This window comes from Cetorhinus maximus, chromosome 3 (genome assembly GCF_964194155.1).
Source record: "Cetorhinus maximus chromosome 3, sCetMax3.hap1.1, whole genome shotgun sequence".
Lineage (NCBI taxonomy): Eukaryota > Metazoa > Chordata > Chondrichthyes > Lamniformes > Cetorhinidae > Cetorhinus > Cetorhinus maximus.
The window spans coordinates 198,733,854-198,760,388 of NC_135881.1; the positions used below are offsets into that span (position 1 = coordinate 198,733,854).

General features: G+C 45.5%; 1 protein-coding gene across 1 annotated transcript in view; it reads left to right on the plus strand.

Moving 5' to 3' along the window:
* acad11 (acyl-CoA dehydrogenase family, member 11) overlaps positions 1-26,535 on the plus strand; it is a 157,314-nt gene that overhangs the window by 120,417 nt on the left and 10,362 nt on the right. Inside the window, exon 17 of the mRNA XM_078539581.1 lies at positions 2,821-2,975. Coding sequence (XP_078395707.1) covers positions 2,821-2,975 — 155 coding nt within the window. The remainder of the gene's footprint in view (positions 1-2,820; positions 2,976-26,535) is intronic.

Below are 26,535 nucleotides of genomic sequence, written 5' to 3' on the forward strand. Positions count from 1 at the left end.
TGGTAAACAGCGTGAGTAGCGCTGGCTGTCCGTCAATCTTAGTCAAAAGAGAAGCGAGGCCCAATGTGGCTCGTGTGTCTCCTTCGTGCGGCGGAGCACATGGTTAGATTACAGGCCCATACCATTCCAGTCTCTGGTGCTGATCAAATTTCCCCCCTAACTCTTAAAGCTAGTCCTTTTCCCTTTCAGAAGAACCCGCAGCCTGAATCGCAATCGGTTTTTGAAGTAAATTAAAGCATGTCTAGAGTTCCAGCTCTAGACAATATGTCATGGCCTGCATCAGAGAGCCATTGGCGGCTCAAGTGGCCATTTCAGGGCGGTACCATCATTGCTCAAGCTATCTTATTTAAACTGTAGCTCGGACAATCTGGGCCATTTTAACTCATTGGATCCCAGTCGGGTGGGATGCAGCCCAGAGGAGGCCGCAGGGCTAGGCGAGTCTCTGCTAGGGGTAGGGGCAGACTCGGGGAGGGAAGGGTCTCTCAATCATAACAGCCGGTGGTATGTTGAACTACATTGCGAAGATGGTAGAAAGACACAAATTTTCAACCGTGTGGCACCTTTCACAGCCGCCGCAGGATGTCCCAAGGTGCTTAACCAACAACAAAGTAGTTTTGAAGTGTAGTCACTGCTGTGATGTGGAATATCAGTCAAAGAAATGTTGGCTAACACTCTGGTCAGACGAGACCTTGAGAACCGTGTCCAATTCTGGTTAAAGACTTACAAAGCGGACTGTCAAGCTAATTCAAAGAAGAGCTACAAGGCTGATCCTTTGAAGGAAAACTGAGGAGATGTCCTCATTTTTATTCTTTCATGGGATATGGGGGTCAATGGCAAGGCCAGTGTTTGTTGCCCATCCCTTAATCTGAGTGGCTCATGAGGCCATTTCAGAGGGGAAGTTGAGAGTTGACCACATTACATCAGGAGTCACATGTAGGTGACTCCTACAGATAAAGCCAGCAGATTTCCTTTCGTATAAGGAACCAGATGGGTTTTTACACAATTGCTGAGACTAGCTTTCAATTCCAGATTTTTAATTAATTGAAATCAAATTCCAATGTGGGATTTGAACCCAGGACCCTAGAACATTAGTTTGGGCCTGTGGATTACTAATCTAGTGACATCACCACTATACCACCATCTCCCCATCCTGGGAAGGAGATAACTAATGAGCAGTGACCTTACAGAGTTGTGAAACATAGGAGAATGTGAAAGGTGAATCCACAATTACTTTAAATTAGTAAGGCGAGGGTTCAAATTCGTGAAATGCAAATTTAGGGACAGATGTCAGGAAATTCTTATTCACCCAAAGAGTAGGCGAAATATGGCATGGATTTCCAGAAGAAGTGGTAGAGGTGACATTCCTGGAATCCTGGATATAGTTTGATGATGAAGTGGTAGTGTGGGACTTTAAGATCTCCCTGGACAAGATGAATTCAGATGAGCCCAGTGGCTTTCCTCATCCTTAATGAAACTATGAACTGAAAGCCATGTTGGTGATCGTGAAGAATGCACAAGGATCAGTGCTAGGGCCTCAGCTATTGTTACCATAAATACGAATGACTTAGATGAAGAGACAGAGGTTAATGTATCCAGGTTTGTTGATGATACTAAGCTATGTGGAGAGTAAGCTGTGGGGAGGACACAGAGAGGCTGCAAAGAGATATCGACAGGTTAAGTGAGCCTTAGTGCGGGGAAGTGTAAAGTTATTAAAGATATTCACATTGGTCATATGACTAGGAAAGCAGAATGTTTTATTTTAAAAAAGGTGTGACACTTGTAAGTGTCCATGTTCAAAGCGACTTGGGTGTGCTTGCACAAGAAACACAGCAAGTGCAGCAGGCAATTAGGAAGGCAAAGGGTGTGTTGGCCTTTATTGCGAAGGGATTGGAGTACAAGAATAAAGAAGTCTTGCTACAATTGTACAGGGTTTTGGTGCGACCACATCGTGAACACTTTGTGCAGTTTTGGTCTCTATATTTAAGGAAGGATATAATTACATTGGGGGCGGAGCAGAGAAAGTTCACTAAACTGGCCCCGGGATGAGGGGGTTGTTCTGTGATGAGAGGCTAAGTAAATTGGGACTATATTCTCTGGAGTTTAGAAGAATGAGAGGCGATCCAATCCCATTGAAATGTACAAGATTCTGAAGAGGTTTGACAGGGTAGACACATAGATTGTTTCCACTGGTCGGGGAATCCAAAACATGGGGGCACAGTCTCAGGATAAGGAGGGGGGCCAATCGTTTGGGACTGGGATGAGGAGAAATTACTTCACTCAAAAGGGTTGCGAATCTTTGGAATTCTCTACCCCAGTGAGTTGTGGATGGCCCAGTGTTGAATATATTTCAGGCTCGGATAGTCAGATTTTTGGTCTCTCAGGAAATTAAGGGATATGAGGAGTGGGCAGGAAAATGGAGTTGAAACCCAAGAGCAGCCATGATTACATTGAATGATGGAGCAGGCTCATTGAGCCATGTGGCCTACTCCTGATCCTATTTCTTGTGGTCACAGGAAACATAGTGGGCCTGGTTTTCTGCAAGGATGGCCATTGACGTGCTCATAAACCTTTCCTTGCCTTTCTCTTTCTATCTATGCAAGTCACAAACTTCTGAGGAGGAATGGCGTTGCCCTGGAGAATCAGCGTCAATGGCCTTTGGAAGTTCTCTTGCCGGAGCGGCGGGGGGGTGGGGGAATGCCTTTGGAAGTTCAGGGCCAGTGCATGATGGCCCGATAGGTTTTGAATTTTAAAAAACGGTTGCGAGATGAGATGGTTTTTACCACCTTCCACCCCACCCCCCTCCTCCATTATCTGATGCAGGTGAAGGGAGGGGATTCGAAATAGCCCAAGGTCGACTAGGACCAGGACGAATCCATCACTGCATGAGGACAATTGGAACAGCAGAACGTGCCTTAGAGATGCTGTGCCAGCGGGCAGCCCAGAGGAAGACTTTTGGGAAGAAACTGTACGAACATGTAAGTAGGCAAGAATATGTTATTAATCCCCAAATGCTCCTAGTAATTATAACCCTCATGTTCATGCTGTGCAACCTCAACAACCAGGGTGAAACCTCTGGCAACCCAGTTGTGTCATTCAAACGACTTCAACTTCTGTTTTAACCGCAACAGGATGTGACCCTGGATGTATTTCCTGCAGCAGATGGGTTTGTTTCTGTATGTGTGTGGGAGCGAGACCACCTGCGACAAACTCTCTCTCTCTCTCTCGAGAGTGGACACATTTATCTGGTCAGAAGGTTAAGAAGTGCAAATCCGTGGCCCAGCTCCTGCCTGGGGATTGAAGTATTTAAGGCACTCCTCGCTTCGTAAACTCCGCGTGGTTTTTATCTGTCCCTCATCCACTGTGAGCACGTTTACTCGAGCCTCCTGTCTTTTTAGCACCAAAATGGCGTCGGCTCCCTTCTGGCGTGGCTTGCGCCAAACCGCCATCTTGATGATGGCGTTAACGGTGGCGTCACCAGCATCTGCCAGAAGTCAGCGTCTACGGTTGATTTGATGCCATCCCTGCCAGTCTCCACCGCGCCGCTCTGGTCAAAAAGAAAACTAGGGTGAATTTTTTTGATTTAGAGAAAACGGAATGCGGTTAATTCTTTAAAAAATTATGATGAGGAACCGTACTCAGTGGGGGAATAAAACTAAAACCCTGCGAGAGTGCAGAGTGACAAACCCGAGGATCCATTTAACTTCAAATCGGAAGAGGAAATCTTTTTACATGAATCGATGGTAGAACAAGGCGCCCTGACCAATATTTATCCTTCAACCAACATCACCCAAAGCAGACGATGTGGTTATTTATCTCCTTTCTGTCTGTGGGATCCTGCTGTGCACTGATTGCCTGCCACTCTTTCCCGCATTAATGCACTGAGGAGACGGAGGTGTACGAGATTAAGATAGACAAAGTCAAGCTGCTCCCATTATTTGGCTGCGTTAAGGACTTGAGGGGGTGGTGGGGAGGGGAACACAGATTCGGGCAGAAGATGCAGGGGGAATGTGCGGAAGAATTTCCTTGCCCAGTGAGCGATCATGTAGCTGGAACTCGCCACCCATGAGGGTGGTGGAAGCAGAGACAATCAATGATTTCAAAAAGCAATTGAGGGAAATAAATGCCGTAAGAGGCTACGGGGTTGAATGGGGGTAAATAGGGCTGACCAGATTCTCTACGGAGAGCCAGCATGGACCCAACGGGCAAAATGGCCTCTGTCAGAGTCACAGGCCCGAATTTTCACGTCGGCGGGCAGGAGTGGGCCCTACACGCCGATGTGTAAAACGACGCGTGGTGATGTTGGGCGTGCCTCCCGACATCACCGTGCGTCACTCAGATCTTTTGTTCGGCAGGCGTGTGCTGGAGGTGACTGCACGCCGGGCCGAACTGTCAAAGGCCTGTTAAGTCCATTAAAAAACCAATTGAAGCGCTTGCTTCAATGCTGCCCGTCTAACCTTAAGGTTGGCAGGGGGGCAGGTGAAGAGCCCAGGCGGCCTTCGCATTTATCATGAAACCTCATCCACGGTCGGGATGAGGCTTCCTGAAGGTTTTATTAAATAGGTTTTTTTTTTTCACAATTCATAAACATGTTCCAGCTCATGTGATACTGTCACATGAGGGGACACGTCGAAATAATCTTTAATCTTTCTTACTTAAAACCTTCAATATGAACTTCATTTCCCTGAGGGAGCTCCGTGCCTCAGGGAGATTTCCACGTGAAAGAGCGCAGGCCCCAACTCTCCCTCCTCCTGCCCCTCCCTCGCCCGCACAGGCAGCACTGAGCGCTAATGGCCGTGCGTCACGCTGGGCGGGACTTAATTGGCCCGCCCACATAAAATGGCGGCGCGCAGCCAATTGGCTGCACGCCCACTCCCGCTCAGCCCCCTCCCCCCTCCCCACACCAACAGGCAGAAAATTCTGCCCATAATCACTTTGTCTCCACTTCAAAAGTAGTTTGTTTGCTGCAAAAGCCTTTGGGACATCCTGAAACTGTAGAAGGCTCCAATAAATGTATTCTCTCTATATCAAATAGTGCGACCAATTTAAAAGCGGGCTTCTGCCAGCAATCTGTCCACAAGTACAAGGCGAAATTAGAAATGTACAAAACCTTGTGCAGAATGTAATTGCCCTCTTCAGAGGTGATAACAAACAATAGTTCTAGTTCCCGTGACTGACGCAAATGCAGCTCCCCTAGACAAGCCTTTACTTCCTCAAAACTGGAAAGAAACCTTTTGTGTGAAGAAACTGTAGATAACACCTCCTGGTCAAACAATGGATCCATCTCTGGATTTCCACAGCATTTCCACTTTGCACCCGTGTCCTTCCAGAAGATGATTAATCATCGTTTGTGTCAGAGACTGAACCACCATCTGTGATTCATAGGATGAAGCCACTTCCAGGAGGAAATAAATAAATCACTGAAATCAGCCCAAATAGCAGAGCAGTTTGGAAACATGAAAAGGGTATCAGTTGAATTCCTCAGTTTGAGCTGACGTACAGATTTTTCAAATCAGAGCCTCTGGAAAGGTTACACACTTTTTTATGCATGTCGTAGGTACAGATCTGTAACTTGTCTTTTGGATGAGACTTTAAACCGAGGCCCAGTCCTGCCCTTTCAGGTAAATGTAAAAGACCCCCTGGCATTATTTCGAAGGAGAGCAGGGGAGTTATCCTCGGTGTCCTGGCCAATACTTATCCCTTAGCAGATTATCTGGTCATTATCACATTGCTGCCTGTGGGAGTTTGCTGTGCACAAATTGGCTGTCACATTTTCTACACCACGACAGTGACCACACTTCAAAAATAATTCATTGGTTGTAAAGTGCGTTTGGGACATCTTGAGGTCATGAAAGAGGCTATATAAATGCAAGTCTTTGTTTTCTTTTTGTAGCTAACTCAATATGATAACTGATCAATCAAAAATACCTAACTCGTATACCCATCTTAACAGGCTGAAGCAGGATCTAGTATTCAATTAGACATGCAGTCTAAAGCAAGTCATATTTATTCATCCGTGTCAGTTGTATATAGAGTACTGAACAAGACAGTAACAGGGATTATTTTCTAGCCTACACCCTCCCACTCTCATTTCCTATCTCGTCAACTGAACTGTTTCCTTGCATTTTATTCTCATTGACTTTAATTACATTTAATCAGGAACCATGATTTCTTAAAGCTATATCGCCTTTGCCTTGGTTATTCTGACATCTTATATGACTCCTTAAAGTTATACCCCATTGCAGATACTGAGCTCTCAGAAGCCGAAGGCTCACATATTGTCCCTCTCTCACTCTATTCACATATAGAACCTCTTAAAAAAAATGCCACACCTTGGCTAATTCAGTCTGAGAGACAGGAATATGAAACAATGACCATCAAGCTCGATTACCCATACAACAGAACATGTCAATGGTCACTAATGGTGTTTGCTAGATGATGGTTATGTTAGATTATGTGTTCAATTAGTAGCCTGGTGATATTGTAATCATTTCTCACACTTTGCTGTTAATTATTTCTCAGGCACAAATGTTTGTTTGCAATAAACTGCATTTTGACGTGTGTCATGTGTAGCTGAAGAAATAGCAGATATTCTCCTATATATAGTTGCAGATAGCATTTTGAAGGATGAAAGACTCCTTAAAAGAAATATTTAAAGTTAAGAGAGAGGAAAATCGTAAGCCATAGACAAAGCTATCCCCATTTTTGTCATGCTTGCCTGTGTTAATATTTATTTATTTTTATTTATTCGTTTATCCCTGGTCAAGAAACATCTTGATATTAAAATTCTCATCCTTGTTTTCAAATCCCTCCATGGCCTCGCCCATTGCTATCTCTGTAATCACCTCCAGCCCCCACAGACCTGTGAGATGTCTATGCTTCTCTAACTCTGGCTGATTTTAATTGCACCACCATCAGTAGCTGGGCTTTCAGCTGCCTAGGCCCCAAGCTCTGGAATTCCCTCCCTACGCCTCTCCGCATCTTTGCCTCGCTTTCTTCCTTTAAGACACTCCTTAAAACCTACCTCTTTGACCAAGCTTTTGGTCATCTGATCTAATACCTTCTTATGCGGCTTGGTGTCATATTTTGTTTTCTAATGTTCCTGTAAAGCGCCTTGATCCATTTCATTATGCTAAAGGTGATGTGTAAATAAATATAAGCTGCTGTTGTTGGGGGGTCTAGGTATCGCTGGCGAGGTCAGCATTTATTACTTATCCCTAGTCGCCATTGGGAAAGTGGTGGTGAGCTGCCTTCTTGAATACAACTGAGCGGCTTGCTCGGCCATTTCAGAGGGCAATTAAAGTCAGCCACATTGCTGTGGGTCTGGAGTCACATGTCGGCCAGACCAGGTAAGGATGGCGGATTTCCTTCCCTGAAGGACATTAGTGAACCAGATGGGCTTTTGTGACAACCTGGTAGTTTCATGGTCACCATGACTGAAAGTAGATTTTTATTACAAATTTCTTTAATTGAATTGAAATTTGCCCAGCTCTGAACTCGTGTCTTCACGTCATTATCTAGGTATTTGGATTACCAGTCCAGTGACATTATCTCTATGCTGCTGTACCTACCCTTGTAGGCAGTTTTCCTGTCAGGGGAAGATGGTTTGAATGTTACTTTTGACCATCTATGTGAGGTTGCTGCTTGAGATGGAGTTGGCACTGTCCTCTTTAATGGTGGCCCCATCAGGCTGATCCAAACCTAATTGAAGCAAATCCTCTTCTGGCTAGGCTGCGTTTGTTGAAATTGTTTACATCTGAATAATTTGTCTCCCTGGGCTGTCACTGCAAGGAGTAAATTGAAATGGGACAGTTCTTGATTAACCATGACTTCATTAACTTCACTGTGGTAGTTTGAACATGGTAGAAAAGAGGCATTTAATGCAGCTGGTACCCCTGTATCAGTTTTCCCATTTCTCTGTGGCTTTCTGCTAATTGTGAAATTCACTTCTGGTGTAAGATTCATGTTTAAAAATTACTGAAGAGAGCTGCTGAGACTTTGGAACTTTTCATTTATTCATACAACATAGAAGGAGGACATTCAGTCCTTCGTTTCTATGCTGGCTCTTTGAAAACTCTCCAATTAGTCTCACTGCCTCACTCTTTCCTGATAACCCTGTAAATGTTTCCTTGATTTGTATTCATCCAATTCATTTTCCAAAGTTAAAATTGAATCTGCTTCGGCCAATCTTTCAGGCAGTACATTCTAGAGCATAGCAACTTGCTGTGTTAACAAATATCCTCCTCCTCTCCCCTCTGATTCTTTTAAACCCCTGGTTTAGTGTATCTCCTGCCAGTGAAAACATTTTTTCCTTATTTACCCCATCAAAATCCTTCATAATTTTGAACACCTCGATTAAATTTACACCTTCTCTGCAGTAAGGAAATCAATTGCAGCTTCTCTAGGTTCTTACCATTCCTGAAATCCCTCATCCCTGGTACTACTCTAGTAAATCTTTCCTTGCTCCCCTTCAAAGGCCTTATTGACATCCTTCCTGAAGTGTGGTGTTACTGTTCATAAGATCATAAGAAATAGGAGCAGCAGTAGGCCATTCAGCCCATCGAGCCTGCTCCGCCATTCAATAAGATCATGGCTGATTTGTTTGTGGTCTTAATGTTACTTTTTAACCCTTGACTCCCTTGTCCCCCTTGTTGATCAAAAATCTGTCCAACTTAATCTTTACTGTATTCAATGACCTAGCCAGCACTACTATTTGTGGAAGAGAAAACGACCCCTGGAGAGAAGAAATTCCTCCTCATTTCCATCTTAAATGGGCGATCCCTTATCTTTAACTGTGAAACGACCCCTGGAGAGAAGAAATTCCTCCTCATTTCCATCTTAAATGGGCGATCCCTTATCTTTAACTGTGACCCCTGGATCTAGATTCCCCTAGGAGTGGAAACGTACTCTCAGCATCTATGTTGTCAAGCCCCCCTCAGGATCTTATGTGCTTCAATAAGATCACCGCTCATTCGTCTAAACTCCAATGAGCATAGGCCCAACCTGCTCAACCTTTCCTCAAAAAACAACCCCCTTATCCCAGGAATCAGCTTGGTGAACCTTCTCTGAACCACTTTCAAAACAAGTGTTTCCTTCCTTAAGTAAGGAGACCTTCCTTAAGTGAGGTGTGGTCTCACCAATGCCCTGTACTGATGCAGCAAGACTTCCCTGCTTTAATACTCCATCCCCCTTGCAATAAAGGCCAACATTCCATTTCCCTTCCTAATTACTTGCTGTACTTGCACTGTCTTGAAAATTGTACCACTTGGTTTATATTGCCTCTCCTTGTTCTTCTTTCCAAAATGCATTACTTCATACTTCTCTGCATTAAATATTATCCACTATATATTAGCGCATTTTATAAGTCCACAAATGTCCTCCTCACGACATTTCCAACTTCTCTTTCGCCTGCAGACTTTGGCCAACTGCCGTGGTGGGTTTCAAGCTTATGTCCCCAGACTACTAGTCATGGCTTCTGGATTATTAGTCCAGTGACATTACTGCTACACCACCTTTCCCCACTTTAAAATAGCAGTCCCTATGCCCAAGCCAAGTTCATTAATAGATATCAATATTCATTGTATTATTTTATTAAATGCTTACCTGCTGATTTATTCTTGCTTCTGTATAGTTTTACCAAGCACAATAAATTTGTTGAGTGGTTTCTGGCCTGAACTATCTAGCCTGTCACCACGGTTACCAGTGATTCCAAGGGACCTGAAGGACACAGTGGACAGGCCCATAATATTTCCAAGGCGTATCCCATATTGACCGATTCTTTGCATTGATGCATGTTACCTCACGTGCTTCAAAAATCAAATCAAGTTTTGGTTCATATGGAGTGTGAGCTTGCTTACAGAGACTGAATGCTTCTGTTGAGTATGGAAATAAATTATTGGGGAGCAGCTCACATTGCAACAGAGGGTACAAAGGATTGGGAGGGGGGGGTCACCATGAATGATTATGCAGAGCTTAAAAAAAGTGTCTCCCTCCTTAGCAAATTCCAATTCAATTTTGATGTTAGTATTTAATTTGTCGATTTAAACAATAATACATTTACATGGCGAGATGGTGGTTGAAAATCTAAATTCTTGAAGCACATCTGTGCTCCAGCTTGCACAAGTCCTGTTGACTCACCCCTGTGCTTGTTGACCTGCATTGGTTTTACAGCACTTTGATTTTACACATTCTCATCCTTTTTATTGTGCCCCTCAATGACTTCACCCCTCCCTATCTCTGTGATCTCCTCTACCCCTACCACCCCCCATGATACCTGCGTTAATCTAATTCTGGCATCCTGAGCCTCCCCGATCTTAATGGCAGTTTTGAGGCAAATCCCAATCCTTGCACCGCCCGGCAAGTTCATTTGATAGTGAGTGGGGCCTTTAATCCCAGAGTCATTGTCTCGAGCCCAAGATTGGGCAATGATTATTTTTATTTTATTATTATTATTTTTTTAACCTCTGTGGTGAATGAAGGTCCTTGTCGCAGGTACAAGAATTGTAAAGAGTGAACGGCGATCAAGGATTCATAAGAACAAAAGAAACAGGAACTGGAGTGGGCCATTCGGCCCCTCGAACCTGCTGCACCAGTCAGTAAGATCATGGCTGACCTGATTGTGGTCTCAACTCCACTTTCCTGCCTGCCCTCCGTAAGCTTCCGGCTCCCTTGTCGATCAGCAATCTGCCCAACTCAGCCTTGAATACATTCGGTGACTCAGCCTCCGCTGCTGTCTGTGGAAGGGAATTCCTAAGGCTAATGACCCTCTTAGAGAAGAGGTTCCTCCTCACTTCTGTCTTAAATGGGAAATCTCTGATCTTGAAACTGTTGCCCTCTAGTTCTAGCTTATCATTGTTAGTAGAACATGGTAAACGTCAATAAATAATGCAGCCCTACTTGTAAGCCCAGACATTTTGAGGCTTCTCAAAGTCTTTTTGATAGCATCTGCAGAAAATCCTATTAAAAAAAAGCAATATCCCCATGTGCTTCTGATGAAAATTGGAATAATAATGACCGACAAATGAACAGAACATTGCGGAGAATAGCCAATCGTAACATGATTGTGTTTTAATTTACTCCCTAAGAAGAGGCTTCAGTTTGCATCTCAAAACTTAGTTTAGTTTAGATTAGACAAAATGTCTGGGCTTACAAGTAGGGCTGCATTATTTATTGACGTTTACCATGTTCTACTAACAATAAGCTAGAACTAGAGGGCAACAGTTTCAAGATCAGAGATTTCCCATTTAAGACAGAAGTGAGGAGGAACCTCTTCTCTAAGAGGGTCATTAGCCTTAGAAATTTAGACAGCCGTCTGCCTAAGTTGCAAATGATAAGATGAGCTATAAAACACCAGCTGCGCTAAAGAGCTAGCTCCAGACAGATACAGTTGAAAAATTATATGGTTTTTAATTTTCAGCCGATATGTCTGTCGGCGCAGTCATAAATATCAACTGAGTGGGATGTCTTACTGCAGCTGTACAGGTCCTTGGTGAGACCACACCTGGAGTAGTGTGCGCCGTTTTGGTCTCCTTACCTAAGAAAGGATAGACTTGCCATAGAGGGAGTGCAGCGAAGGTTCACCAGACTGATTCCTGGGATGGTAGGCTTGTCATATGAGGAGAGTTTGGTTCGACTCGGTCTGTATTCACTGGAGTTTAGAAGAATGAGAGGGGATCTCATTCAAACATATGCAATTCTGACAGTGCTGGACAGACTGGATGCAGGGGTGATGTTTCCTCTGGCTGGGGGAGGGTCTACAACAAGAGATCAGTCTTAGGATATGGAGTAGGCCATTTAGGACTGAAATGAGGAGAAACTTCTTCACTCAGAGGGTGGGGAACCTGTAGAATTCTCTACCACAGAAGGCTAGGGGAGGCGGGGCCAAGTCAAGAAGGAAATAGATAGATTTCTGGACTCTAAAGCTGTCAAGGGGGTGGGGGGAGAGTGAGAGTACAGTGTTGAGCTACAGGATCAATCATGATCATTTTGAAAATGGCGGAGCAGGCTCGAAAGGCTGAATGTTTTCTATGGTATAGTCAGAGTCAACGCTAGTTAATTTTTGCTGGAACCTTTAGAAATCATATTTAGCCGAGTTTGTGCACTTGTATATGACTCAAAATAGTTCAGTTCCAGAACATAGTTCTCCCAGCTGCTGCTGGCAGCTGCTGACCAGACAACCATCTGATTACAACATATGAAGCATATTTGTTGCATAAATTAAAGCAGATGTACGTGTGGATGTTTTTTTTTTTGAATGGCAAGGCTGGTTTTGAACAGTCGGACAAACCTGCATACTTCCTTTCCACGTCTTTTTGATGTTGGAATGCGTCTGTCTCCTCCTTAACTCTGCCTAAACCAGGGCTGACAATTTTTTGGCCTCAGTTGACTGTTTGAAGCACGTCCGCTGACAGTGTAAGAGTATCGATCTTTTACATTGGCTTTTTCAATTAGAGGTCAGGGAAAGAAGAAAGAGACCTCGCCAACTTTAGTGCAGACTGCGATTGTCAACTGAGGGAGATGTCACCGGACTTTTATCAACGGCTTCATGGAAATCTTCAAGGAATGTTGGGTTGACTGAGCAAGTAGTTTAAAATCCTCTCAGTACCTGAACTGAGAACCAAGTAGGCTGCTCACATGACTGAAAACTATATAGAGTATTTCATGGTGACTGAAGAGAAGGGATTTTGCTCTGAGCTGTGCCAAGGGATAGAAGTTTCCGAAAATGACTGCCTCCATTAATGTGAACCTAATGCCACAGCCAAATGGACTGCGATGGAGTTCATCTCAGAAAACAGGCCTGAGTGAATCCTTCCCAGGAACAATTTCAGTTGAAATAAATGGTATTGGCCACTTCTTTATCCGATGGTTGGATTTTGATGCCTCTCCCTCCCCCCCACCCCCCCCCTAAACTGCATCTCCCAACGAGTGGGCGGGCAGGCAGAGGCGGTGTTAAAATCAGGTGCCAGGCCCTGCCCATTGCCTACCCGTCTCCACTGGAACTTTACCAGCAGCAGGGTAGGCGGCAGGCAACCTGCCCGTCCTTAGGTCCATTGAAGCCTCTAAGCGGCCAATTAATTGCCACTTCAGGGTCTCCACCCAACGCCACTGATAAAACACCAGCAGTGGGGTGCGGCCACACTACACGGCAAGGTTTCCAAGTGAACCCTGGCACCCCGGCTACAATCTGGCTGTTACAATGTGGGAAGTGTGGTCGCCAGCTTGCGCAGTATTTTGCAAACAGCAACGTTTTGATTCAGTGATAAATATTGGCCAGGTTACTCCCCAGCTCTTCTTCCAAATAGTGCCACGGGATTTTTTACATCCACCTGAGAGAGCAGGCAGAACTTTGGTTTAGCATCCCCTCCAAGAGACAGTACCGGCGGCAGGGCAGCATTCCCTCGATACTGCAGTGGAGTGGCAGCCATGATTTTTGCACTGAAGCCCGAGAATGGATGATATTATTCGGAGAGCATTACGTTCCTGGAAATAAATAGTTCTAGAGTATTGGCTTGTAGGAAGTGTATACTTTCCAAGTGGCATGAGGTTTTGCATTGGTGGACATGTGAGGGTGTGTGTGAGAATGGGTGGTGATGTCCCTTGAGCTGGCAGTGAGTGAGATGCCAGTGAATGTGTGATGGGCTTGTGAGTGTGTGAGTTTAGAGTGCTGAGACGGTTGCCTTACCCTGGCGGCACAGATGAGATCATTCACCCTCTATCTGCATTGGATGGCCAACCTCTTCTGTGCAGCACTGGCACTGACAACTGCTGCCACCACATGCCATGCTGGATTGGTGATGCCACTGCCCATTACTACAGCCAGAGCAGGGCTAGAGGACATCACGGCGTCCAAATGGCATTCCCGTGACGTATCATTAAACCTGGGGGCTGCAGTCATTTTGCCTTTTTTGGACAGGTAGATTTGATAAGGGAGCTTAAGGTGAAGGAACCCTTAGGAGAAAGTGACCATAATATGATAGAATTTACCCTGCAATTTGAGAGGAAAAAGCTGCAATCAGATGTAACGGTATTACAGTTGAATAAAGGCAACTGCAGAGGCATGAGGGAGGAGCTGGCCAGAATTGACTGGGAGATGAGCCTAGCAGGAAAGACAGTGGAACAGCAATGGCAGGAGTTTCTGGGAGTAATTTGGGAGACACAGCAAAAATTCATCCCTAGGAAGAAGAAGCATACTAAAGGGAGGACGAGGCAACCATGGCTGACAAGGGAAGTCAGGGACAGCATAAAAGCTAAAGAGAAAGCATACAATGCGGCAAAGAGCAGTGGGAAACCAGGGGATTGGGAAGCCTACAAAGACCAACAGAGGACAACTAAAAAAGAAATAAGGAGGGAGAAGATTAAATATGAGGGTAAACTAGCCAGTAATATAAAAGAAGATTGCAAGAGTTTTTTTAGATATATAAAGGGTAAGAGAGAGGCAAAAGTGGACATTGGGCTGCTTGAAAATGACGCTGGAGAAGTAGTAGTGGGGAACAAAGAAATGGCGGAGGAACTGAATAGGTACTTTGCATCAGTCTTCACGGTGGAAGACATGAGTAACAACCCCAAAGTTCAAGAGAGTCGGGGGGCAGAGGTGAGTATGGTGGCCATTACCAAGGAGAAGGTGCTAGGAAAACTTAAAGGTCTGAAGGTGGATAAATCACCTGGACCAGATGGATTATACCCCAGAGTTCTGAAGGAGATAGCTGAAGAGATAGTGGAGGCGTTAGTGGTGATCTTTCAGGAATCACTGGAGCCAGGGAGGGTCCCAGAGGACTGGAAAATCGCTAATGTAACCCCCCTGTTTAAGAAGGGAGTGAGGCAAAAGATGGGAAATTACAGGCCGATTAGCCTGACCTCGGTCATTGGTAAGATTTTAGAGTCCATTATTAAGGATGAGATTTCAGAATACTTGGAAGTGCATGATAAAATCGGGCAAAGTCAGCATGGTTTCATCAAGGGGAGGTCATGCCTGACAAATCTGTTAGAATTCTTTGAGGAGGTAACGAGTAGGTTAGACAAAGGAGAGCCAATGGATGTTATCTACTTGGACTTCCAGAAGGCCTTTGACAAGGTGCCGCACAGGAGGCTGCTCAGTAAGATAAGAGCCCATGGTGTTAGAAGCAAGGTACTAGCATGGATAGAAGATTGGCTGTCTGGCAGGAGGCAGAGAGTGGGGATAGGGGGTCCTTCTCAGGTTGGCAGCCGGTGACTAGTGGAGTTCCGCAGGGGTCAGTGTTGGGACCACAACTTTTCACTTTATACATTAATGATCTAGATGAAGGAACTGAGGGCATCCTGGCTAAGTTTGCAGATGATACAAAGATAGGTGGAGGGACAGGTAGTATTGAGGAGGTGGGGAGGCTGCAGAAGGATTTGGACAAGTTAGGAGAATGGGCAAAGAAGTGGCAGATGGAATACAATGTGGGGAAGTGTGAGGTCATGCACTTTGGTAGGAAGAATAGAGGCATAGACTATTTTCTAAATGGGGAGAGAATTCAGAAATCTGGAGTGCAAAGGGACTTGGGAGTCCTAGTCCAGGATTCTTGCAGGTTGAGTCTGTAGTTAGGAAGGCAAATGCAATGTTGGCATTTATTTCGAGAGGACTAGAATATAAAAGCAGAGATGTGTTGCTGAGGCTTTATAAGGCTCTGGTCAGACCACATTTAGAATATTGTGAGCAATTTTGGGCCCCGTATCTCAGGAAGGATTGTTGGCCCTGGAGAGGGCCCAGAGGAGGTTCACGAGAACGATCCCAGGAATGAAAGACTTATGAGGAACGTTTGAGGACTCTGGGTCTATACTCGATGGAGTTTAGAAGGATGAGGGGGGATCTGATTGAAACTTACAGAATACTGAAAGGCCTGGATAGAGTGGACGTGGGGAAGATGTTTCCATTAGTAGGAGAGACTAGGACCCGAGGGCACAGCCTCAGAGTAAAGGGAAGACCTTTCAGAACAGAGATGAGGAGAAACTTCTTTAGCCAGAGAGTGGTGAATCTATGAAATTCATTGCCACAGAAGGCTGTGGAGGCCAGGTCATTGAATGTATTTAAGACCGAGATAGATAGGTTCTTGATTGGTAAGGGGATCAAAGGTTACGGGGAGAAGGTGGGAGAATGGGGTTGAGAAACTTATCAGCCATGATTGAATGGCGGAGCAGACAGGATGGGCCGAATAGCCTAATTTCTGCTCCTATGTCTATGTCTTATGGACACCTTCCCTGCAGTAGCCCTGGGCTGGAAGCACTGAGAGGTGTGTGCGCGGCTGGACTTTAAATATGGTGCCCGGCGTGATGAAGCAGCGAGGTGATGGCGTTGCGAGCGAATGAGAGCAGCCATGGAAATGGCATGTTTCCCGGGAATGCATAAGTAATACAGTGGGTTTGGGACGATACGGCGTGAAAACCCTCCATTGCGGCCAGCGGGTAAAACAACATTTTACCCGCCCACTACCACACTTAGTACAAATTTGGCACGATTTTGCCCAACATTTCAGGTCTGTGACCTTTCATCAGAACTGAGAAAAGCTAAAGATTAGGATCTGAAATTGTTGAACTTGGTGTTGAGCCTGGAAGGCTGTAAAGTGCCAAGTCAAAAGGTGAGGCTTACATTGAATTTCATTGGAACAGTTTGGGAGGCCAAGAATATTGAGGTCAGAGGGAGAGAGGAGGATTAAAATGACAGGCTATTGGAAGCTCGGGATCACACTTGCAGGCCTAAATGGAGGTGTTCAACAAAATGGAGGTGTTCAACAAAACAATCACCCAATTTGTGTTTGATCCTTCCCCAGTGTAGAGGAGACTGCATTGGGAGCAGCGAATGCAGTATCCTAAACTGAAAGAAATACACGTAAATGCTGTTTAACCTGAAAGGAGTGTTGGGGGCTTTGCACATGGGCAGGGAGGAGATAAAAGGGCAGGTGTCGCATCTCCTGAGCTGACTTGGAAGGTGGCGTGAGAGGGGGAGGGGGCATTGGGGCTGATTGAGGAGTGGACCAGGGTCACGGAGGGAACGGCCCCTTTGGAATGCTTAAAGGGGAGGAGAAGATGGCTTTACTACTGGAGGAGGCAAAAATGGTGGAGGATGATCCATTTAATGTGGAAGGTGGAAGAGTTGAAGGTGGAGACAAGGGGAACCCAATCAGGGTTCTAGGAGGGAGAGGAAGGGGTGAGGGGAGAAATGTGGGAAATTGGGAAGTGGGCATGGTTGAGGGCTCTATTAATCAATATTTGTGACAGAGGGCTTTAGACTAAAACTCACTGCTATGAGTGCCTCTGTTACTTTAATTCGATTGGCACCCTAATGTCATTGCTCGATTTGATGACTGCTGAATAAATATCCAGCTCAACATTGGGTGAACAGAGGGGTTGTTATGGAGGTTCACCAGATTAATCCCTGGGATGGCGGGATTGTCTTATGAGGAGAGACTGAAGAAACTGTGCCTTTATTCTTTCAAGTTTTGAAGAATGAGAGGCGATCTCATTGAAACTTACAAAACTCTTACAGGGCGTGACAGGGTAGGTGTGGATAGGACATTGCCCTTGGCTGGTGAGTCTAGAACCAGGGGCCACAGTCCCAGATTAAGGGGCGCAGACCATTGAGAACTGAGATGAGGAGGAATTTCTTCGCTCAGAAGGTGGCGAATCTTTGGAATTCTCTACCCCAGAGGGCTGTGGAAGCTCAATCATTGAGCATGTTCAGGAAATCGATAGATTTCTGGAGACTAATGATATCAAGGGATGTGGAGGTAGTGTTGGAGAGTGGCATTGAGGTAGATGATCAGCCATGACTAAATTGAATTGCGGAGCAGGGCAGCAGGCCAAATGGCCTACTCCTGTTCCTATGTTCCTAACATTTGGGACTAAAAGATCAACAACAGGAAAATTTCCTTCAGTTGTAGTTCTTTAACAGTTGTCTATAATCCAGTTGGACTCCATTGCACCTACAGTAGTTGTGTGCATCTCACCTACAAGATGCTTTAGATGAAGTGAAGGAGTGTTTCCTAGGGTTATGCAAACAGTTAAACGCATCCGTGACTTGATGCACATCTGCCGTCTTCTAAGAGCTCGTAATAAGCAACTAATTTGTATACTAGTTGTTGACAGATTTCAAGGTCAGTCATGATGGAATGGGGGGACTTGTAAGCCAGCTTTGGAAGGATTTATGGTGCCACAGCTGTTAGGACTATAACCGCATGGCACTCCAAAGGTACAGAATGAGGAAGTAGGTCTCTTAGCAGGCTGTTAATGATCATGCAGAACAGGCATATATCATTTTGCAGCATCTGTTAAAATGATAATTATTTTAACAGATGCTACAGCTTGGTGAGTATAACTTCAGAGTTTAATAGAGGAAGAACAGATGATGTTTATGTTTCTACAGCGAGGAGCTGCCTGTATCAAAAGGAATATCTAGCTGAACAAAAACAAGTGCACCTACACTAATCGTGATGAACAGCCTTACCGCATCAGCAACTCTGTTTTCACTTTGCTCTTGAATGATGGAGAACTATCCGTGGAAAAGTCACAGTAATTCCTTGAACGTTGTCATAAAAGGAAGTGCTTGACATTTTTTAGTGGGCCGCTGTCCATTCCTGCAGCAGGCACACAAGAATGGATTATTGTTAAAAAAAAAAGAGACATGCTGTTGAAGTTTTTTGTCTTGCACTCATCAGGACAGACTCAAGAATACCAATTTTCAAAGGGAGCAACAATTTATACTGCTTGAAAAGAAGGTATAAATTGTTACTCCCTTTGAAATTTGGCATTCTTGCAAATCTGTCCTGATGAGTGCAAGTCGAAAAGCTTCGACAGCATGTCTAATTTTTCAGCAATACTCACGTTCTAGCCTACCAAACGACAAAATGGATTATCCTAAGGGATACTTACATTCCAAATATTAGCACCAATCTGTCAGCCAATGAGTTGGACGTGAGGGAGGATTTGTGGCGGGACTCGCAGCCAGCAGTCTATTTTATAGCAAATGTCCACTGAGTCTATTTAAAAACAGTCTCGACGAGCTACAACAAACAGAACTTGTAGCTAAAACTGCAGCACCGCTCCCCATAAAAGCAGGGTGCTTTCTCCAATAAAATGTGGTGAATGGAGGAATATTTACATTGATTCTTCAAATTGATTATTCCTCTGGAAAATTGCAGCGAGTGAGGGAGAGCTTTATATGATAAATTATCAGTGTAAAATCAATCACAATCACTTACAGCCAGGAGAATTACCTAATCTCTGTTCGACCTGGAAATAGTGGTGTCATTCTATTTGGAGCCATGAGTTTAATGTCTTTGATAAGTGGTTCTCACTCTGCATTGATATCACAATTATCTAGTCTAGTTGTAGTGTTAAGACTCGCCCCGGCTCATCCACTTTGCTCTGTCCCAGTGTCCCTTGGGATTCTGGATTTAGGCTACATTTAGCATATTGGCATTGTAAAGTGAATTGTTTTTTTGTAGCATTTTAGGAGCCCATGCAAATACAGCTTTAAACTCCTAAGCAAGACTCCTACCAGCATTGACTTCAGCTGCTTATTTTCCTCTTCCCTCATAACTAGATGAGCATCAAGGGGTCGACATTTGAGTGCCTTGTCCCAGTTTTATAGGTATAAAATGGGTACAACCAGGTCCTATTTCAGAAACCAACACCCGGTGCCCAAAGCACACCTGATGGGCCTCCAGCCTGAAATCGGGTTGGACCATTTTTCGGCCATCCCTGGCATCTGTTTAAAACAGATGCTTACAGTGTCTGTACCCTGCCCCCTAGATGAACTCATTTCATACCTTGGAGATTTCATCATTTAGCAATTCCAGTCACACTGACCGTCTCCCAGTATTTCCTGTTAGAGAGAGCTGTCATTGATTCCACCTTTGTCCAAGCTATTTTGCCCATCATGAACCACATGGGCCCCTGGGCATTGCCGAATTTCGACAGATGTAAGCTGAGGGATGTTTGGGGTGGGGGAATGAATATATTTTTTTAAAAAACTTTTAAAAGTTGATGGGGTGGGGTCAGGAGCAACATGAGTCCTCTCCCAACTCCATCATCCTTGTAAGTATTCCACTCCCCATCTCCCGGGACTTATTTTCAGACCATTACGTGCACGTTGGTCAATATTTTTCTAAATGTGCATCTGGAGACACACCAGGCACTGGCACCTCCACCTCTATAGAGTTAATGAAGCCGGTGGCCCATTGATACCAGGTAAAATATCAAACGACTTGCCAACTAATGTGTGTTTTTTCCATTGAGGCTATTTACTGGACAAGCCCCAGGCAGGACTTTACTCACCTTGCCAGTCCCCACCGCCCAAAGGTCCAATGCTGAGCACAATGTTTTACAGAAACAGTGAGTGTATATCTTTCCATGAAATGCGGTGCTTAAATTTATTGTGAAGCTAACGTGTGAAATAAGAGTCGGAGATTCCCTCTGAGCTGCACTTGCTCTGCTCTTCTGCCTTAACTTAGTGAGGAGCGGAAACAACTCCTGGAAATTGTGGGTACCATGTCTTTTAGACAGCCAAGTTTTTGGTACAATCCGGTTAGGGGCCAGTAACGTTTTGTTTAAAGTGGACAAAGTTTGAGATTCAAGACACCTGCTAAGAGAAGAAAGCCACAAGATACCACAGGTTTTGAACAAACGAAAATAAACTTCACTATACAAGGACAGAAAGGTAAAAACAATTTACAATATCTATCGTATACTCTAGCATTCAGGGTTTATATGAGGTACATGTGCATTAACAAACTAACTGTGGTCCAACACACTACAATGCACAATAAATGGCAGACGTGACCAAGACAGATACCACGGATTTCTCAGCAACCAACCTAGATTTCAGTAAACCCTGTGAGTCGACCAATCTCATTGAAGCTCTGTCTCTTTCACGAGGGGTTCCAATCTTCACCTTTGAAGACCTTGCCTTAGAATTCTCCGCTCAAGTCGCTCCAAGTTGGACAGCCTCAACAACGGTCCACCTCGTAGGGTTTCGATCCTGTTTCTCGAGACTCTGTTTCCTTGGGTTCTCGAGGCTGCACTCCAGCACCAACTGACAAGCAGAACTCCTGCTCTTCGGCCTTGCTGAGCAGGATACTACTGCCACAAAGGGGTACCTTTGCCCCAGCGGCCCGCAGCATGGTATCACCAAGCTTCTGTTGCCTTCTTAGATGTTCAGGGCTTTTCCCAAGCTCTCTTGAATTGCCAGGGCTTCTTCTGAGCTCTCACCACTTGAGGTCTGCCAACTGCTGCCCTTTTCCTGCTTAGGGCCTCTTTCTTTGTTCCTCTTTCTTCTTACCTGGGATCTCTCTCTGTCCCCTCTCCCTGCCCCCTGTCTGAGACTCTTCTTTTGGGACCTCTTCCTGGATGGGATTTTCCAGTCCTGGCTGCCGCTGGGATCGACTGGTCTCGCTGAAAGTCAATGGGGCGGCGGGACCTGCCATGGCGGGATCGGAAGATCCCGGCCCCTGTCCCTTTCTTAGTCCCCTCTCCCTGTCCCCTCTCCCTGTCCCCTCTCCCTGTCCTCACTCCCTGTCCCCTCTCCCTGTCTCCTCTCCCTGTCCCCTCTCCCTGTCCCCTTTCCTAGTCCCCTCTCCCTGTCCCCTCTCCCTGTCCCTTCTCCCTGTCCCCTCTCCCTGTCTCCTATTTGGGACTTTTGCCTATTCTGGCGCTCCGCTCCTGGGTCATGTGACCCTGTTTTCGTGTCATTTTCTTTCTACGCAGGTGCACAGGGGCCTGCCTTTGGCCTGAAGAGCTACAAAATGCCGGATCGCGCATGTGCCACGTCCTCCTGGCCTGCTCATGCGCGCAACTCCTGAAGCATTCTCTCTGAGCTAGGTTTCTGCAAGAGCAACTCAAGCTGGTCCCACGCTCCTGCCCTCTCCCTGTAACCCTACAAATTGTTTCTGTTCAGGGGTTCATCCAATTCCCTTTTCAAAGCCACATTTGAATCTGCCCCTCCCACTCTCAGGCAGCGCCTTCCAGATCCTAACCCCTCACTGCCTAAAGAAATTTTCCTCATGTCACTGTTTACCAATCATTCTAGATTCAGTGTTCTCTGATTCTCAACCTTTCCGCCAATGGGAACAGTTTTTCCCTGTCTACTGTCCAGGCCCCTCATGATTTTGAACCTCTCAATCAAATCTCCTCTCAACCTTCTCCTGGGAGAACAGCCCCAGCTTCTCCAATCTAGTTCACGTGACTGCAGTCCCTGTTTATTGGAACCGTTCTCATACATCTTCTCTGCGCTCTCTCTAAAGCCTTCACATCCTTGCTAAAGTGTGGCACCCGGAATTGGACAGAGTTCTGCAGCTGAGGCCGGGTTAGTGTTCTATGAAGGTTCATTAAAGCTTCCTTGCTTTATCCTCTACTATAAAGCCCAGGGTCCCTCTGCCTTTTTTAACTACTTTCTCAACCTGGTCTGCCCCCTTCAACCATTTGGGCACATATACCCCCTTTAATTCGGCTTTTTATTTTGATAAGTATCTTAGCCAGGATTACAAAAATGAAATTATCGTGTTTCAATCACTCAATGAAGGAATACTTGACGGCAAGTGCAGAATCGGGAGCTACCACCGGAGACTCGCAACATTTGAGAGGTAGGGCGGGCAGGAATGAACTACCTTCCCTGTCCTGGCTATACTGCTGTACCTCATCAGATTGGCCTCTATATTGTGAGCCCTTTGTGAGTGCAGTCGCCAACATGGCCATGCTCCCACTGGTTGGCTGGGGTGTTTCCTGGCTGACCTGCTGAGTTTCCTTGTGCTCTATCCACTCATAGAAACCAGCCACAAAAGCATCGCTATTGGAGCAGAAGGCGATGTATTTGTACAACGCTGTTCTGTTTTCCTGGAATTTCTTTTTTTTTGCCAGTCAGATGGAAGCATTGTGAAATTTTCGCTGGCAATGTTTCAGTCGGGGGGTGGGGGGGGGGGAGAGCAGCGTTTCCAACAAGGATGTGCGATATTTATTCTTGGCAGATGGCTGTTTTGGAATGGTTGAGGGTTGAGCCAAAGCTATTGAACGCATTCCCTCTGGCAGATGGACTTGGTTAAACACTCGTATTTTATGTAAGCAAGGACTGGGTTGCCCTCATTCAGGATGTGTAAGGGGCGATCTTAATCATGCCGGATTTCCCCGCTGGCTTCCTGCTGCCACTAATTTCAATCTGCTCCTCTGAACAGGCAGCAAGGGCACCTGCTGGAAACTGCTGGGGTCCTTCTTTAAGTGTGCCGATGGGCCATGACTGCTATTTTAACTAATTAATGAACTTGGTCATTAATGGGCACCCTTCAATGTACAAACACGCCTGGAGTTTGCCAACTCCAAATGGATGACGTTGCGCTTGTCCAGTAGAGTGTGGACACCGGGGATGTTGTGGGGAGTGGCTTCTTCAAGTTGTCCCTCAGCCAGTGGTTCACCGGTTGACTAAGTGAGACATTAAACGTGGGCAGCGCCTACATTCAAGGATCTGATTGTTCCCCACCAGTGTTGAGAGTATACCCAGAATCACACATAATCCTGTCAGTAATACTAAGTGTAGGAAGGCCATTGTATTCCTCCCACCAGGCACCATTCCACATCTTGCAGCCTCATGATCAGGCTCAACCTTCTCGTTTGGAATCTGCCATCTTTCATGGACCAATACTTGCTGAGTTCTCTGGCTTTACCTTGTGAGGGTCCTATTCTTTGGTGCACCACTTGTCCCTCAAGGCTGTGGTCACCCACCCAACTCTATGGACCTTCCTCTTATTGACTGATGGGAGGGACTTGGCTGCCCATTCACTTACCAGGACCCTCATGCTCACGAGGCCACACATGATCTGTTTGTTGGCTTTAATACTTCAGGTCAAGCAACCGTATCTTGGTTCACCTTGAGTTGCTCGAGCTGATCCTGTGACATCAGCAGATACAGACCATTGTATTGAGACACATTGTCCCCCTGTAGCCACAACACGCATGCTTGGCTGGAAGCTCAGATTGTATCAGGATTATCTCACGGGGCAGGAGGGATGTCTTGGGAACTGGAGAGAACTGTTGACTTTGCTTGATTGGCATCCTTATGTGGTTATAAAGTTGTTCTTTCTGCGATCTCTTTTGCCAACGTCTCAAAGTTTATTCCCACAAGATTAGGAATTGTGAAGTGTTTGAAGCCTGCAAACACCATGTAATTCTTTGCCCAATTTATTTACCTGTAAGCTTCAGGTGTTAATTTGATGAACAGAAAGAATAATACATCGCACAGTTTCATAGCTCCTACTGTCTGTTACATGGACACTAGAAACTGCAGTGAACTTTACTGCTAATTGGTTGTATCAGATGTGCAAACTCTTTGATACTGTTATGTTGTTTTGCTAATAATTCAAAAACTCTCATAACACTCAGTATTGTATTGCTGAGAAAAGAGACATGCTGTCAAAGCTTTTCATCTTGCACTCATCAGGACGGACACAAGAATGCCAAATTTCAAAGTGAGCAACAATTTATGCTGCATGAGAAAAGGGTGCTGATTGGTCGATGCACTGCTATGGAGAATGCAGCAGGGAAATATTGTTCCTCCATGCTTTTGTTTCAATTAAAAAAGGTGCAATGCCCAGACATGTTCCTTTTGTTTGCAGAGAACAGGTCCCTGTGTATGAATATATGTAGCTCCTAGCAAGTGTAAGTGAGTTACATCATCAGTCAGGCTTACAATGATCGACAATCTCATAACTATAAAATATGCATAGTAAATAATGGAGGTCTTGTGGTGCAGTGGGTAGCATCCCTGCCTTGGAGTCAAGAAGCTATGGGTTCAAAACCCACTCCAGGATATGATGGCCAAGGAAGGTGTGTACATAATGTGGCCAAAATGGTTAAGTATCAATGTGAAAATCCTTCCAAAGTGCGTCATGGCAGGTGGTAAGAGTGGGAGAAATTCCTGGGCAGCCATGTGATCAAAAGAATGTTGGACCCTTGACCATAGCTCTAGACTACGACATGCAGGTAAAACTACATATTGCCACAGCAACCTGGACTCCCTGAGTAAATTGTGACTCACCTCCTGTTACCTTCTTCTTCACCCCACCCCTGTGCATTCTTCGGTTGCCTTTCTATTCTTCGCTCCCCTTTCATTCTTTCCCCAAATGTTCATCCTTACATTCTAAACCCTTCCCCCACCCACCCACCCCACCCCAACCATTGTTCTCACCCTTGCATCCACTCTTCCCACTTGCCGTCCATCTTACCCCCCCACCTGCTCGTGTCCAAGTCCGGTGGCTCATGCATCGGACAGACCACTGCACCACGCATTCATCACATAAATAGTCCCAGTTGCTGTGATTGAGATGGGAGGGCAGGAATTTCCCTCTGGGCTCCTGAGCCCCCAATCATCCGGCTGAAATGTGGTCAGAAGCCTGGACTGTGTAGGAAAAACACACAAAACACGAGTGTACCACCATGTCTCCATTCCTTGGTGTGGGCTAAAAATCAAACCCGGGCTCTCCTGAGAGTTCCCCACTAGTTAACCAGGCAAAGGAACGGGGCTACCAGCTTTGGAAGTGAACGAGGAGGAGGGGGCCTATATAATGCATTAGTCACAGGATTTGAGAGATAGGGGGATAGGAGACAGCGGTGGAATGGTAACGTCACTGAACTTGTATTCCAGAGGCTCAGACTAACAGCCTGGGAATGAGGGTTCAGATCCCACCATGGTAGCTGGTAGAATTTAAATTCAATCAATAATCTGGAATATAAAGCTAGTCTTATTTGAGGCCAACCTGAAACTACCACTGATTGTTGTAAAAACCCATCTGGCTCACTAATGCCCTTTAGGGAAGGAAATCTGCCGTCCTTACCTGGCCTGGCCCTACATGTGACTCCAGACCCAAAGCAATGTGGTTGACTCTTAAGTGGCCTAGCAAGCCAGTTAGTTCAAGGGCAATTAGGGATGGGCAACAAATGCTGGTCTTGTCAATGATGCCCACATCCCATGAAAGAGTAAGGAAAAGGAGTGCAAAGAGAAGGATGCTTGTGCTAATTTATACTGACATGTTGTCAAACTGGCTAGGCCTGTAGTTGCCCCAATGTTAGCATATGAGCTGATCATGTTTATGTCAGAATGGTGAGTATTACTAGCGTGAAAGTGGGCGGGGGGGAGAGATTTCTCAGTCTAAAGTGGGTGCCAGGTGACGCTGTGGCTGTACAAACATGTTCCTGATGTTCTGAGGACATAATAATGTGCGTTCCAATGATTAATTGTTGTTCTTCCTTTCTTTTGATGCTATGTAAAGGGAACATTGGGGACAGATGAGAGCTCAGCTGTACCTGATTAACATTTTCCACCCGTAGGCACTGATGGGTCATCACTGCATGCCGGGGTAGTGCACAGAGATTGGCATCGCCTCCCAGGGGCCAGTTATACCCATTGTGAAATAAGGCAGCAGCTTCCACAGACACCCCCCGCTGGAGATTTACTCGACCTCAGTCATTCCTCAGTCTAGTTCAGTCCAGTCACTGGGGGATCAATCCAGGGAGCTGAAGATTAAAGGGGTAAGCTTGAGG